This window comes from Prionailurus bengalensis, unplaced genomic scaffold, assembly GCF_016509475.1.
Source record: "Prionailurus bengalensis isolate Pbe53 unplaced genomic scaffold, Fcat_Pben_1.1_paternal_pri Un_scaffold_108, whole genome shotgun sequence".
NCBI lineage: Eukaryota > Metazoa > Chordata > Mammalia > Carnivora > Felidae > Prionailurus > Prionailurus bengalensis.
The window spans coordinates 26,666-39,611 of NW_025091204.1; the positions used below are offsets into that span (position 1 = coordinate 26,666).

General features: G+C 49.6%; 1 protein-coding gene across 10 annotated transcripts in view; it reads right to left on the bottom strand.

Moving 5' to 3' along the window:
• The window catches only part of LOC122478607 (liprin-alpha-2-like), a 44,014-nt gene that overhangs the window by 20,121 nt on the left and 10,947 nt on the right, over positions 1-12,946 (bottom strand). For 4 of the 10 annotated variants that reach the window (XM_043572155.1, XM_043572153.1, XM_043572152.1 and 1 more), the window contains 4 exons: positions 3,665-3,766; positions 3,283-3,393; positions 2,269-2,406; positions 599-745 (listed from right to left, as the gene is read on the bottom strand). In XM_043572155.1, coding sequence (XP_043428090.1) covers positions 599-745; positions 2,269-2,406; positions 3,283-3,393; positions 3,665-3,766 — 498 coding nt within the window. The other 6 variants (XM_043572161.1, XM_043572159.1, XM_043572162.1 and 3 more) reach the window with 6 other exon arrangements.

A 12,946-nucleotide genomic window follows, 5' to 3' on the forward strand; every position in this document is an offset into this window, starting at 1 on the left:
TTCGTGATCTGCCCTTTACACTCATGCTTTGGAACATCTTACGTGCTCTAAAACAATATTCCTCCATGTCATTTTAATGGCTTCCTAGTATTCCACTTTGATTATCATTTTGTGTCAAGTGACACATTTGACAAACACACCAGGCAAAGCTCACTCTGTTTCCAAGAAGCTGGATGTGGTTTTCCTGTTCAATGCCGGATGACCTGAGACAACCAAGGAAGAGACGTGCTGCTTCCCAAAGCACAGGGTCTCACATCCTCACGCCAGACTGTGCTTCTGCCCCTGCCATTCCCCCCGATCTCAGGTACTAACCAAAATGGCCAGCTGCCTACACATTCCCGGCCACTCCCTGCTCCTTTGGAAACAGTGCTAACAGGCAACAGAGTAACGTGCATGTAAGACAAGACAAAGAAGGAATCAAGGAGGGGAGCCCCATAACATGCTTCCATAAAATTCGAAAGAATTAAACCCTGGACGTTGAAGTAACCCCGCTGGTCAACACAAGATTCTAAGATCCTAAAACCTTGACATTGACACTTGGTCCTTAACTTGACTTGTAATTAATAAAAGTGGAATGAAGTTCAACGAAACCAACGACCTGTCGATGCAGAGAGTCCTTCTTTGCGATCTCGTTTTCAAGTTTATCCTTGAGGTCGTGCAGAGAGGTGGCTTTGTGCTGTGCCCTGAGGCAGCGCTTCTCAAGGGTAGTGATCCTGTCTTGCATGTCTTCCTTCTGGGCCACGGCCTACAGCAGGTATTTCAGAGGGAAAACAGGGAAAGAATTAGCGTACGACACATTAACACCCTCCAGACACAAAAACCGGGCGAAATCTTCATTTTCCAAACAAACAGAAAAGTAGCATCCTCGGGGTACCTGGGTGGCTCAGCCGGTGTCGCTTTGTGAGTTGGCGCCCGCCCCGCGTCAGGCTCTGTGCCGACAGTGTGGAGGCTGCTCAGGATTCTGACCAGTTACCCAGGCTTATTTTTTCCCATGTGTTCAAAGACAAACGGATAATATAGTCTACCGGAAGTCACAACCTCGGTTGCCTCCGGACACTGTTGAGCTTTCCACAGAACAGCGACTTGCCTCTGGAGGCACACACCATGAGACAACCATCCTTTTTCCGGGGAAAAGGCGGATGAAATCTCATCCAATTACCACAAAGTTGAAGCAGCAGTGTTAACAAATGGAAGCCAAACTCCACCTTTCATATAACTGGAGGTCATCTTCTATAGCCTAACCCTGTAACAACATTGTATCCCATGGTATCTGACACTGCCAATGGAACCAGAACGTCCTGCCCTGCGTTTCTTGTCCACCACCCGAAATATTCCTCTTCCAGCCCTCCGTGTTTACTAAGCAATTTATGTCAGCAGGCTCAAGAGTGAAAGTGATGAGTCTTAAGAAATGATTTCCTAAATTCTCTGCATATTGAACTCTGCTGTGGGGCCTCCCCCCACCTTTGCCAAACAACAACTCTACTGAACGGGTTCTATAATTTCTGCAAATACTTTTGTTTTAAATTCTGACATGACCTCACCCACACTAAGGTACTAAACAGACTGCTCGTGTACATACACACTCGAGAGTCTGACAGGTTCTTCTTGAGGTGGCATTTCCAGGCTGGGGGTGGGGTGTGCAGGGACTGTCCGCAAAGGGCAGCTCACAGTGACAGGAGGAGGCACAGAGAAACCATCCTTCCATTACTAGTTTCTGTGACAATGATCAGATTCCCATCGATGACCACACGTGCAGAAGTGGCCACACTCCTCCATGACCTTACACCAGAACCAGCGGGCTGCCCCTCGCTCACTCTGACCGCCACGACCAGGGGCACGGAAGCTCTGGGAGGAGGGCAGGGCGGCAGAGGTGGTCGTGACAGCCCCTGGCAGAGCCGCCCTCGCACGGTCGTGCCCCCGGAAGCGACGTGGCAGCACCACGCTGGTTCCTACGTGCCGAGTGTATTTCCAAAATGGACCGAGAGCATGGCATGGGCCAAGCTCAGGTGGCCCACACTCCACACCCGAGGCCACTCCGCCGCCTGCCTGCCAGGCCTCTGCAGGGGAGAGCCCAGGGAGGACAGATTCCACCACACAGACGGGGAGGCAGCCCGCCCAGGCCCCGGAGTCACGTCCCGTTCTGCTGCTACTTCTACCAAACTCCAAACGTTCAAAACCCGTGGGAGACGATGGACACACGGGGCAAGGCTGAACCAAACACCCCACGTTTGGATCGACGATGGCGTGGCCATTTCAACTGACACTCACTTCATGGACATCTCTTTGTAATATGGTGTTCCTTGCTTCAGAAAGGATGAGGTCTTTCCTCGAGATGTCAAGGTCCTCTTCCAACTTGGCCACGAGAGCGCACAGGGTAGCCAGGAGCTCTTTCATCTGGCTCTGCACCTTTGAAAGCCAGAAAGAGATGCAACATGTGAGGGCCCCCACTGCTAGTCTTCATATGTTGTTTTAAAAACAATGGATAGGGGCGCCTGGGTGGCGCAGTCGGTTAAGCGTCCGACCTCAGCCAGGTCATGATCTCGCGGACCGTGAGTTCAAGCCCCGCGTCAGGCTCTGGGCTGATGGCTCAGAGCCTGGAGCCTGTTTCCGATTCTGTGTCTCCCTCTCTCTGACCCTCCCCCGTTCATGCTCTGTCTCTCTCTGTCCCAAAAATAAATAAACGTTGAAAAAAAAAATTAAAAAAAGAAAAAACAATGGATAAAAAGGACACCCCCTCCAATCAAATCCTGGGATGATGTCTGCAGCTGAACTCTGGGTATGGCCCCTAATTCTTCTACGAAACGACACCCCTCCAGTGCCACACGTAACTGCTCTCTCACCTGGAAACAAAGGGATTGAGTTTGTACGCAGAGGTGTTTCATTAGTCCTTACTATACAGTTACCCTAAGATCCCCTGTGCCTCAAATAACATGATAGAATGGTGGTAAGGTTTTTCACGGATGCTCGTGTTGACAAACTTGCTTCTTAACCACTTTCAGTTTTACATTGGAGACAAATATTCCCTGAATTAAATTACATTATGCAATTTGTACTAGCCAATCGAAACAGACAACATTTCCAGCAACCACAGCTTTTTCACCAAACAGACCCGTCTTCTTACAAGAATTCAAGGAGCTTAAAAGGAAACTCCAGTCACACAAACACGCAATGTATGCCTGATAACACACAGCATGTGCACAAGTCGAGAACTGCCGTGGTTAGGCACATCGTTTCATCCTCCGTTTTGTCCTTCTCCAATATGGAGTTCAGGACCTTGAGTACCTCCGCCTCAATGGACTCGCCGGCTTGAGTCTTCGCCTGTCGCCTCACCACTGTTTTCCGAAGAGATCTCTCGTGCCTGGAGACGAGGAACTCCAAATGTTCCAGCATTGGCTGGCGGGAGAGGCAAAAGGAAAACCGTGTTTCAAGAACACCTTCAATTCCGGGCCTCAAGTTCACCAAATGCAAAACCAAGTATGAAGCCCTTCAATTCAGTTCCCAGGTAGGGAGTCGTCCCCTCGAATGTGTTAAAATGGCCTTACTTCTCCTCAGAGATCAAACGAGGTCTGAGAACAATGGGTCCCAGCCAACTCCACGGGGACATGTGGACAAGGGGAGTGAATGGTGTCCTGTGTTTAAAGACACTGGCAGTGCACCTACTGACCCTGGTGTTGTTTCTCTCCGCCTTCAGGTTGGCGATCTCCTCCTCTCTCTGCATGAGCTGCTCCCTGCAGGTGTGGAGCTCTGCAGCGAGAGCTGCACACTCCTGGGGTCGGAGAGGGGACAAAAGTGGAGAGACACAGGGGGTCTTTACCAGAGCACACCAGGCCTCCGTGTCTCTCCAGAGTCCCAGCACCCACCACCCTCAAGTAGCATCACACACACCAGTCCCCTCCTCACCACCAACAGGAGTCGCGGGGATTTTCGGAGGGACCAACACTCAAGGGGACAGACGTTTTCAGGTGCCTGGCAAGTCTAGGACTCAGGAACTCTGCTGACTCGGGAGCAACAGGCCGAGAAGCCTCCTGCCCATCCCCAGCCTCTGGCATCATCTGGCAAGCAGGCTTGTGGAGCGGCAGTGGGGAAAGGCTGACAGTCCTCAAAAGCTGCTGTCTTAGCCTGAACCCCTGGCTCAATCAGACTCAACCCTACCCCATGCACTTTTCAAAAATGATGGTAGGACTCTTGACGAAAGGGCGAGTTTACGACTTCTTTCCATAGGCAAGCAGGAAATATTATGGAGGAAGTGTTACTGAGGAGAGTGATGCCAGGGCCCACCACCCCGCGTGGGGCTTCTCTCCCGCCAATACTGAGCGCCCGCCCAGGACATGGTGTACAGGTGGGCTCCAAGGAGGTGGACGCACACTCTCCAGTCAGTCGAGCGCAGAGCCCGGTGCAGGGCTCAATCCCTGAACCATGACATCATGACCTGAGCTGAAACCAAGAGTCAGACGCTTAATGCCCTGAGACACCCAGGCACCCCAGAGCTTTGGTCTCTGTAGGACAGACGAGGGCATAAACGTTCACTTAACAACTGACATTCCAAATAAAGAGAGTTGTTGATTTCAGCAATTCTAGAAAATCCAAGTACAAACTGGTGACATACTTCAATTTCTTTCATAAATTAACCCTTTCCAAATCAACGGAATGTCACCACAGAACTGACCACGTTCCTTGCAATCTGACTTGACAAGGTGAACCCACAGAAGCCTATCTGATCCTTGAGGTAGGACTGTGCAGGCCCATTTCTATGTGGGGATTTTTGTTCCAATAAATACATTGGAAACTTTTCTGGAGATGTGTGACATTTGGAAAGAATGGCAGATGAGCTGAGCAGCTACGAAGTATCAAAACTAGTAAGTAAACGGGAGGCCACGGAGTGCATGAAATATACGCAGACACTAGGCTATTAGAGCATTTCCTCTCCGAAAACATACACAAACCTACTCTAACAAGATAAAACGTATCATTTTGCACACAGAAACTGACCGTACCTACATGGTGCCATTTGCAGTCAAGAGAAAGGCAAACCAATGTGGAGACGCAGGATTAAGTCCTAACCGCATAACACAAACTGTAGCAGACGCTGTCCTCTGGGGGAAGTGTGCACCACCTCCTGTTGCTATTGAGGTCCCCTCAAGTGTTGCACGAATCCACGAATCTCCTACTCAGCTCTTGGTAAGCACTTCCTTTCTCCAGTAAATCAAGCACCACAGGAGAAGTGATTTCTCAGGTTTCCTGCATCATTTTCACCATGTTAAGGGCAATACCATGAACCTTAATTACATCCTGGGACCCATTTGAAGTGTCCCCAGGGATGCTGGACGTGCTCCCGCGATGCAGAGAAGACTCATGGTATGACAAGAAAAGGCTGAATGGCCTGACACGTCCTGAGGTCCACAGCTGCAGCTGCCAGCCGGCCAGCGTGAGGACCATGGAGGCACAAAGAAAGGGAAATTCTCGAAGCTCTCGCTGCGGCTACCCCAGCACACGCAAAAACCTGGTGCTATTTGTGAGACATCTTTGTGTCTCGTGTGGAAGATGTGGCATCTCTGTGGATGTAGGACTGCTGTGAGACGGGCACACCTGCAGACTCAACTCAAACTGCAAGACAAGTGAAGACCTGACATCACGACGTAAGGCAGAAGGAAGGGAAGGATCGAAAACTGGCACATTTCAATGCAGGCACAGGATAGCTTGGTGATTTTAGAAAGGGGTTTGGCTTTGAAAATGGTCCAGACGATAGGAGAAGCAGATTCCACCACGAAGAAGAAGGACACAGTTTCCCAGACGCCCGAGAGAAGATTGCAGAGAAGCAGGAACTACCATCCACCGCATGTCAACCACTCCAACACAAAAAGTGAAAACCCAAGAAAATCAGTTTAGGAGACCATGGCTGCCTGCACAGATTTTTCATGCAGAAGGAGGTGCCCTGTCGGGGGGAAAATGCCACAAACGACATTTATTCACGAGAAAGACAAGTGAGCACCAAGATGTTGGGTAGGAAGGGGTGAAGCAGCGACCGAATGAGCGGATACAGGCGGGGGTGTGAGCAGGGCGGCTGGCCCTGTGTAGGAAGCTCACCCCAGGTTCCTGAAGGCAACAAGTCCCAGTGGCCAGTGGTCTGGCTGCACAACCAGAGCCCTTGCCCTGGACCGGTTCCATCCCGGCTCTGTCCCTCAACTCAGGAAGTACGCTGAGAGCAAGGGAATGTCCTCTAAAGTTCTTCTGACATCGGACAATGTCCTGGCCACCCAGAACCCCACGGGTCACCACCAAACGTGTCTTGGTGGCTCACTCGCTCCGGAGCGCAGCGGGTCTAAGTCAGCCTGCGGACCAGGGGCCACGAGGACCTGTGAGGCTCATGACACAGGCACGTTACAAGAAGGACAGTCAATGCTGCCAAAGAGAACCGCCACAGAGGGAACATTATGAAAGTCAGGAAGATGCCAAGGGACGTTACAAAAAACTCTGGGGAAACCATCAAGCCCAACACAATCAAGAAATCCCTGCTAGAGATGACTGTCCATACGACGTGCGTGATTTCCAGGACCTATGACACAGCCAATCAGGAAACTCATGACTGAGACTGTGCATATGGCAAAAAGAAAAAAAAGAAAAAGAAAAAGAGTTGGGGGATGCAGGGATTCAAAATGCGTATCCTACAGAAGGTCACGAGCACAGAGAAAAGCCCAGAGGAGGTCACAGAAGAAGACAGCAGAGAGAGGAGATCTGGCGAAGCAGACGGAGGGCGAGGAAGGCGGCATGGAAGCGTCATCGCTGGAAAGCACGCTGCCACCAGGAGTGATCCGGCAGAGTCTCGGCTCCTTTCCCACACGGACCCTTCCATGACAAGGGCCCTGGGACTAAAATCAGCCAGCGGTCTATGGAAACATTGGCCAGGAACAGAAAGGCCCTTGTGGAAAGCTGCACAGACAGTGCCCGCCTCCACCCCCATACCGCCAGGCCCCATGGCCCAAGACTGCCCCATCTAGCGGGTCCCCCCCGCCATGCAGGTCTGCACATCAGGACATTTGTGAGGACCCACCCTCACTTTCCAGACAGCAAATCCTCACCAAGGTTTTCAGTGAACCACTTCGCCTGCCATGCACACGTCTGTGCGTGAAAATCAAGGGAGCATGCAGGCAGGCCACTCTGGACGCGAAGGGCCAGCAGGCAGGGCATAGATTCCGAAAGAAAGGCCATCTTCTCAGAGAGCGAGGCGTATTGTACACGGATGGGGCAGGACGCCAGCTCTATGCACAGCAGGAGGCACCCCAGCCCCACAGTCAAGCCTCTGCGAGGTGAGTGGGGCTGACGCAGGGAAGACCGCAGGACTCGGCCCTTCCTCGAGTCCACCCGAGGGATGACAGGGTACAGATCTCCAGAGACCTCACAGATGGCCTCTGAGACAGGCAAGCTGCACGCCACAGGACCCACGGACCAGCAGGGAGAGGGAAGAGCAGGAAAGAGGCAAACCATCTCCCTCGCTTCTCACCACCGGACCAGGGAGCAAGCTGCTCTGTTCCCAGGAGGAGGCACAGGTGTGGGGAGGAGGGTGATGGCCCGTGTGGAACTCAAAGAGCCCACAGTCCGCCCAGATGGACCTTCACTACGAGGTGCTTGGAAAGACGTCCGGGAGACAGAGTGGGGTGCATGAAGGAGAACACAGGGCAGCCGAACCTCCCAAGGAAAACAGCCTCCCCGAGTCTGACCCACACCGACCCGTGGGACAAAACGGCCATCCTGCAGCCACACTGTGCACACGTTCCCCCTATTCCACCGAACCACACACTCCCATGCCCTTCTATTGCTCTCCGTAAAACCGCATACGTCTCTGGGCGAGGTAACTGCAGCACATAGTGTTCAGCACCTAGTACCGTGCCTGCCATGCACTCCAGAACAGGTGAATACTTTAGTGTACGCCTTGTACCCACACACGTAAATATTACACACGCTGCTTTTAAACATTACGTAGTTCTGTATAGGATATAAAGACGCACACTGTCCTGTGCTTTATGAGATGGGTGATGTGAGGGGCTTGTACCTGTTGCCTAAAGCACGAATCTTAGAGCTCAACCCACACATTAGAAGGAGCCACTCTACCCAATGACGTCTACACTGCATCCATTCTTGTCTCCTCCCCCAACCCACTATCCACACAGAACCAGCACCAGCTTTCAAAAAATTCAACAACATCATGCCAGTCCTTCCCCCTGAGGACACAACGACCCCAGGCCCTTATCTGAAAACCCAACTCCTTACAGGGTAGGTTCAGTCCCAACACCAGCTGCCTGGAGCCTCACCTGGCCCCGCTTCTGCTTCCATCGCTCACAACAAAGCCAAGCTCCTCCTTGACCCCGGCCTTTGGCCTCGGAGCCAAACGGCTGGGAGACTGCACGGTCAGCCTCAGCTCCCGAGCGACCTCCCCGGAAAAGGCCGTTCCTGAACCACAGTGTTCAACTAAGCGACATTTCCTCCTAACCCCTTCACTCGTTCAGATACACTCTTCTCAGCTGTGCCTCCACCCCCGTCTCCGAGGAGCACAGCAGCCAGAGCCTGGCGACCACAATGGTGCAGAGTCACAAAAGGGCTCAACAAGGGTGGGTGGCTGTGTCTCTGCAGATGATTCGGGTGCACCAACACAGAAGCCCTTTTTGTGGGGGCTACCCTGTACGCTTGAGGGGCATCCCACCCCCAGCCTGCTTCAGATTCTGGGTCTCCCTCTGTCTGCCCCTCCCCTGGCCACACTCTCTGTCTCTCTAAATAGTAAATAAACATTATGAAAATTAGAAAACACACGACTCATCAAACACTCCCAAAATAAGTGTCACTTAAGCAATCCACTTCATCTACCTGCCCTGCCATAACCAGCCCGTCACCACAAAGCCTGCCCTGGGCAGGCACCTGACAGGGGAGGAGGGCGGCCATGGCGGTGGGGGATAGGGAGCTGGGAGGCTGACACCATCAGCACCCCATGGACGCTGGCTGAGCGTGGGCAAACTGGATGGCCAGTTTAGAAGAACAACGGGTACTAGGCAAGGACTACTGGGTTTTGTTTTCTCCTGTAACAAATGCTGATGACCAAAATGTTTGCTAGGACTTCTCAGTCTTCCCTGGCTTGCTCTTATACATGTGAGTAGCCTGTTAATCACCACATCGTGAACTAGGAAAGATGAGTTCAATTTGAAGCATGTTTGAAGGCATCAAGGAGACCCCGAGGCAGTCACAACTGGAAGGACTGAGGCCCCAACAAAAGGGAAGCCCGCTGAGCCAACTCTAATGTTCAGAGTCCTCTCTCTCCCTCAACACATGTGAGGATTCTGAATTTCCTCAGGGACTGGAGGCAAGATACCAACGAGCTGCAAAGGAAACCTAACAGAAAGGCAAGCACAAAGTCGCAGCTAACCGAGCTGTGGACAGCACAGGGAGGCACCGAAAATGAGCCCGGCACTCGGCAAGCACTGCCTGAGAAGCTGACCCTTCCATCATCTCATTGTGCTGTGGAGAAAATAACTGGGCTTTGGGACCTAGCATCAAGGACGGGTCGTCGGAAATACTCCAGGCCTCCAAATGGGGACCCTGGAGGTCTACACGGGGGTGGGGGACAGCGTGAGCCCAGCTCACACTGCACCTTACAAAGACTGAGCCCCAGTCTCAACTCACTCACGCCTGAGTGGGCCCAATAACCGCCACACTCGGGGTGTATGGGATGAAATGCTGAAGGAATACAAGCACACGAAGAGCCTCTATGCTTCTCCATACAGTCCAGCACAAAAATAAAAACAAAGAAGAAATGAAAAGACAAGATAAGACAAGACAAAAAAAAGACAGAAAAGAAAAGAAAAGAAAAAAAGAAGAAGAAAGAAAAGAAAAGAAAAGAAAAGAAAAGAAAAGAAAAGAAAATGAAAAGGAAAGGAAATGAAGGGAAAGGCAAGGCAAGGCAAGGCAAGGCAAGGAAAGGAAAGGAAATGAAGGGAAAGGCAAGGCTAGGCAAGGCAGGCAAAGCAAGGCAAGGAAATGAAAGGAATGCCTGGGTAGCTCAGTCAGGGAAGCATCCCACTTTGGTTCATGTCATGATCTGACGCTTTATGGTTTGAGTCCCGCGTCGGGCTCTGTGGTGACAGTGAAGAGCCTGGAGCCTGCTTTGGATTCTGTGTCTCCCACTTTGTCTCCCCCTCCCCTGCTCTAGTTTTGTCTCTACCTCTCTCTCTCTCAAAAATGGAAATAATATTAACCAATAAAAAAAATCTTTTAATAAGAAAAGGAAAGAAACAGACAAGCAAACAAAAAAAGAAAGGCACCTGGATAGCTCAGTCTCCTTGTTTGAGTGAGCAACACTTGGTTTCGGCTCACGTTTGTGAGTTTGAGCCCTGTGTTGGGCTCTCTACTGACAGAAAAGAGCGTCTCCCCAACAGTGTCTCTCTCTCTCTCCCCGTCCTCTACCCCCACCCCTGCTCTCACTTTCTTTCTCCCTCAAAATAAATAGATAAACATAAAAAAAACAAACAAACAGGTTTTACATCATATCGACCCAAAGAAGAAAGAAGAGAAACAGACCAAGAGGAGACACATAGACTGGAGTTATTGGATGCAAAAGTCAACTGTCCAAAAACCATTCTTGACCAATGGGAAATTTTCAGAGACTCAAAACAGATTCTCAAACTGCAAATTATCGGAGCTAAAATTAAGATCTCCAGGTGCCTGGTGGCTCAGTTGGTTAAGCATCTGACTTCAGCTCAGGTCATGATCTCGTGATTCGGGAGTTTGAGCCCCACGTTGGGCTCTGTGCTGACAGTGCAGAGCCTAGAGCCTCCTTCGGCATCTGTGTCTCCCTCTCTCTCTGTTCTTCCCTTGCTCCCACTCTGTCTAGCTCTCCAACATAATTAAAAGACTAAAAAATCTTGTTAATGGCATTAAGAACTCAGTCTGTGGGCTTCATATCAGACTAGACACAGGTGAATAGCCTCAGTGAACTGAAAGATAGGTAGGTAAAAATATATCTAGACCATACACAGAGAAAACGTCCAGAAAATACAGAAGCCCAAAAGACACAGAAGATATGGTACAAAGGTCCAATAGGAACCCACAAAGTAGAGGAAACACAGAATGGGTAGTACCACTTCGCTACAAAGATAAGAATCAAAACTGATAAAAGAACCATGAGAGTGACTCCACAAAGAACACCCGAGGCAAAAAGATATTAACAGTCATGAGAGGACAAAGATACCGCCTTCCATGGGACAACAACAACAACACTACCAGCTGACTCTTCAAGAAAAGCAAATGAAGCCAGATGATGGATTGGCATGTATGAAAGGTGAACTAAAATAGCCACCAACCTGGAAGTCTTTACCTAACAGAAACATTGTTCACTGTGAAGGCAAGGTAAAGATGTTTTTCAGGCAAAACAGAAGCAAAAACAAAAATAAAAACAGAAACAACAAACAAACACAACACACACACACACACACACACACACACACACAAACCATGACTACACATCAACTACAGACACAAACTAAAATCAATATAAAGCAGCTTGTTGCAGAAAAGAAATGTAGTCTCTGACAGACATATGAAAAAACAAGGCTTGCAGAACAACGCCACAACAGAAAGGGTAACTATGAGAACAAACCTTCACAAGCATTAAGTGCACGAAACAATGACAACAACGCCAAAATCCATCTAAAACTTAAAAATATTACCCAGCAAAAGGCGAAGAGGAGTTCAGTGTGGTTCCAGTGTCAAAGAAAAGAGCAGGGGCGCCTGGGTAGCTCAGTCAGTTGAGTGTCTGACTTTGGCTCAGGTCACGATCTCACGGTTTTTGAGTTGGAGACCCGCGTCAGACTCTGTGCTGATGACTCAGAGCCTGGAGCCTGCTTCAGATTCTGTGTCTCCCTTTCTGCTGTGCCCCTCATCCGATTGTATTATGTCTCTCTCAAAAAACAAATAAATCTTAAAACAAAGAAAAGATAAACGGAGAGAGCAGTGTCAGGGAAGCAGTACAAGTCCTGAATCAGGCACGGGTCAGTTCAAAATGCACCTGCCTCTAGAAATAGATATATTCCAATTACCTAACAGATCAGTGTACAATTAAAAACTCCTTCCTACTTCTAAAGGAAGGCTAGAGACCAAAAGAACACAGAACAGAGGGGACAAAGAAGAAACTAATAATACGGTACGTGTAAACTACCCTATCAGTCATGACACGTGCACAAATGCTGCAAGCAAAAGGTTGACTCTCAAATTCATTAGAAGGAAACTAAGCATACGCTGGTCACAAAGCTACACCTTAAAACGTAAGATCACAGACAGGTGGAAGGAAAAGATCCCCAGGCAAACCCTACCGAACAGAAAACTGATGTGGCCACTGGGACCCTCCAAGAAAGTAACCTCTATTGCAAAAAGCTCTACTAGAGACCAAGAGCCCATTTCGCGATGGAAGTTCCATCTATCAAGAGAACAAGACTTCTAAACTTGCATATACCTAATAACGCAATCTCAAAATACAGAAAAATTGACAAACATAGAAAAGGAAAAAGAGCCACATCCATAAGCACGATGGGAGACTTGACGATACATCTCTCAGTATCTGACAGAACTGACGACAACAGAAAACTCAAGGCAGTGGGACGGGGCTGTCCAATATGCGGTCACGTGCTCTATTGCAAGTACTTGAAACGGGGCTCCTCAAAGTGCGACGTGTGGAAAGTATAAAATGCACACCACATTTTAAAGACAACGTGACAAAAGAGAATTCAAAACCATTCAAAATTTTTTCTCACGCCAGCTATACACTGAAATGATATTTTGGATGTGGCTCTTAGTTATATTAGTAAACTCATTCTCGCCTATTCCTTACTTGGTTTCAAGTGGTTACTAAAATCTGAATTCTGTCATTAACAAACTTCATCTAACCTATAAATAGAGACTACTGCATTCC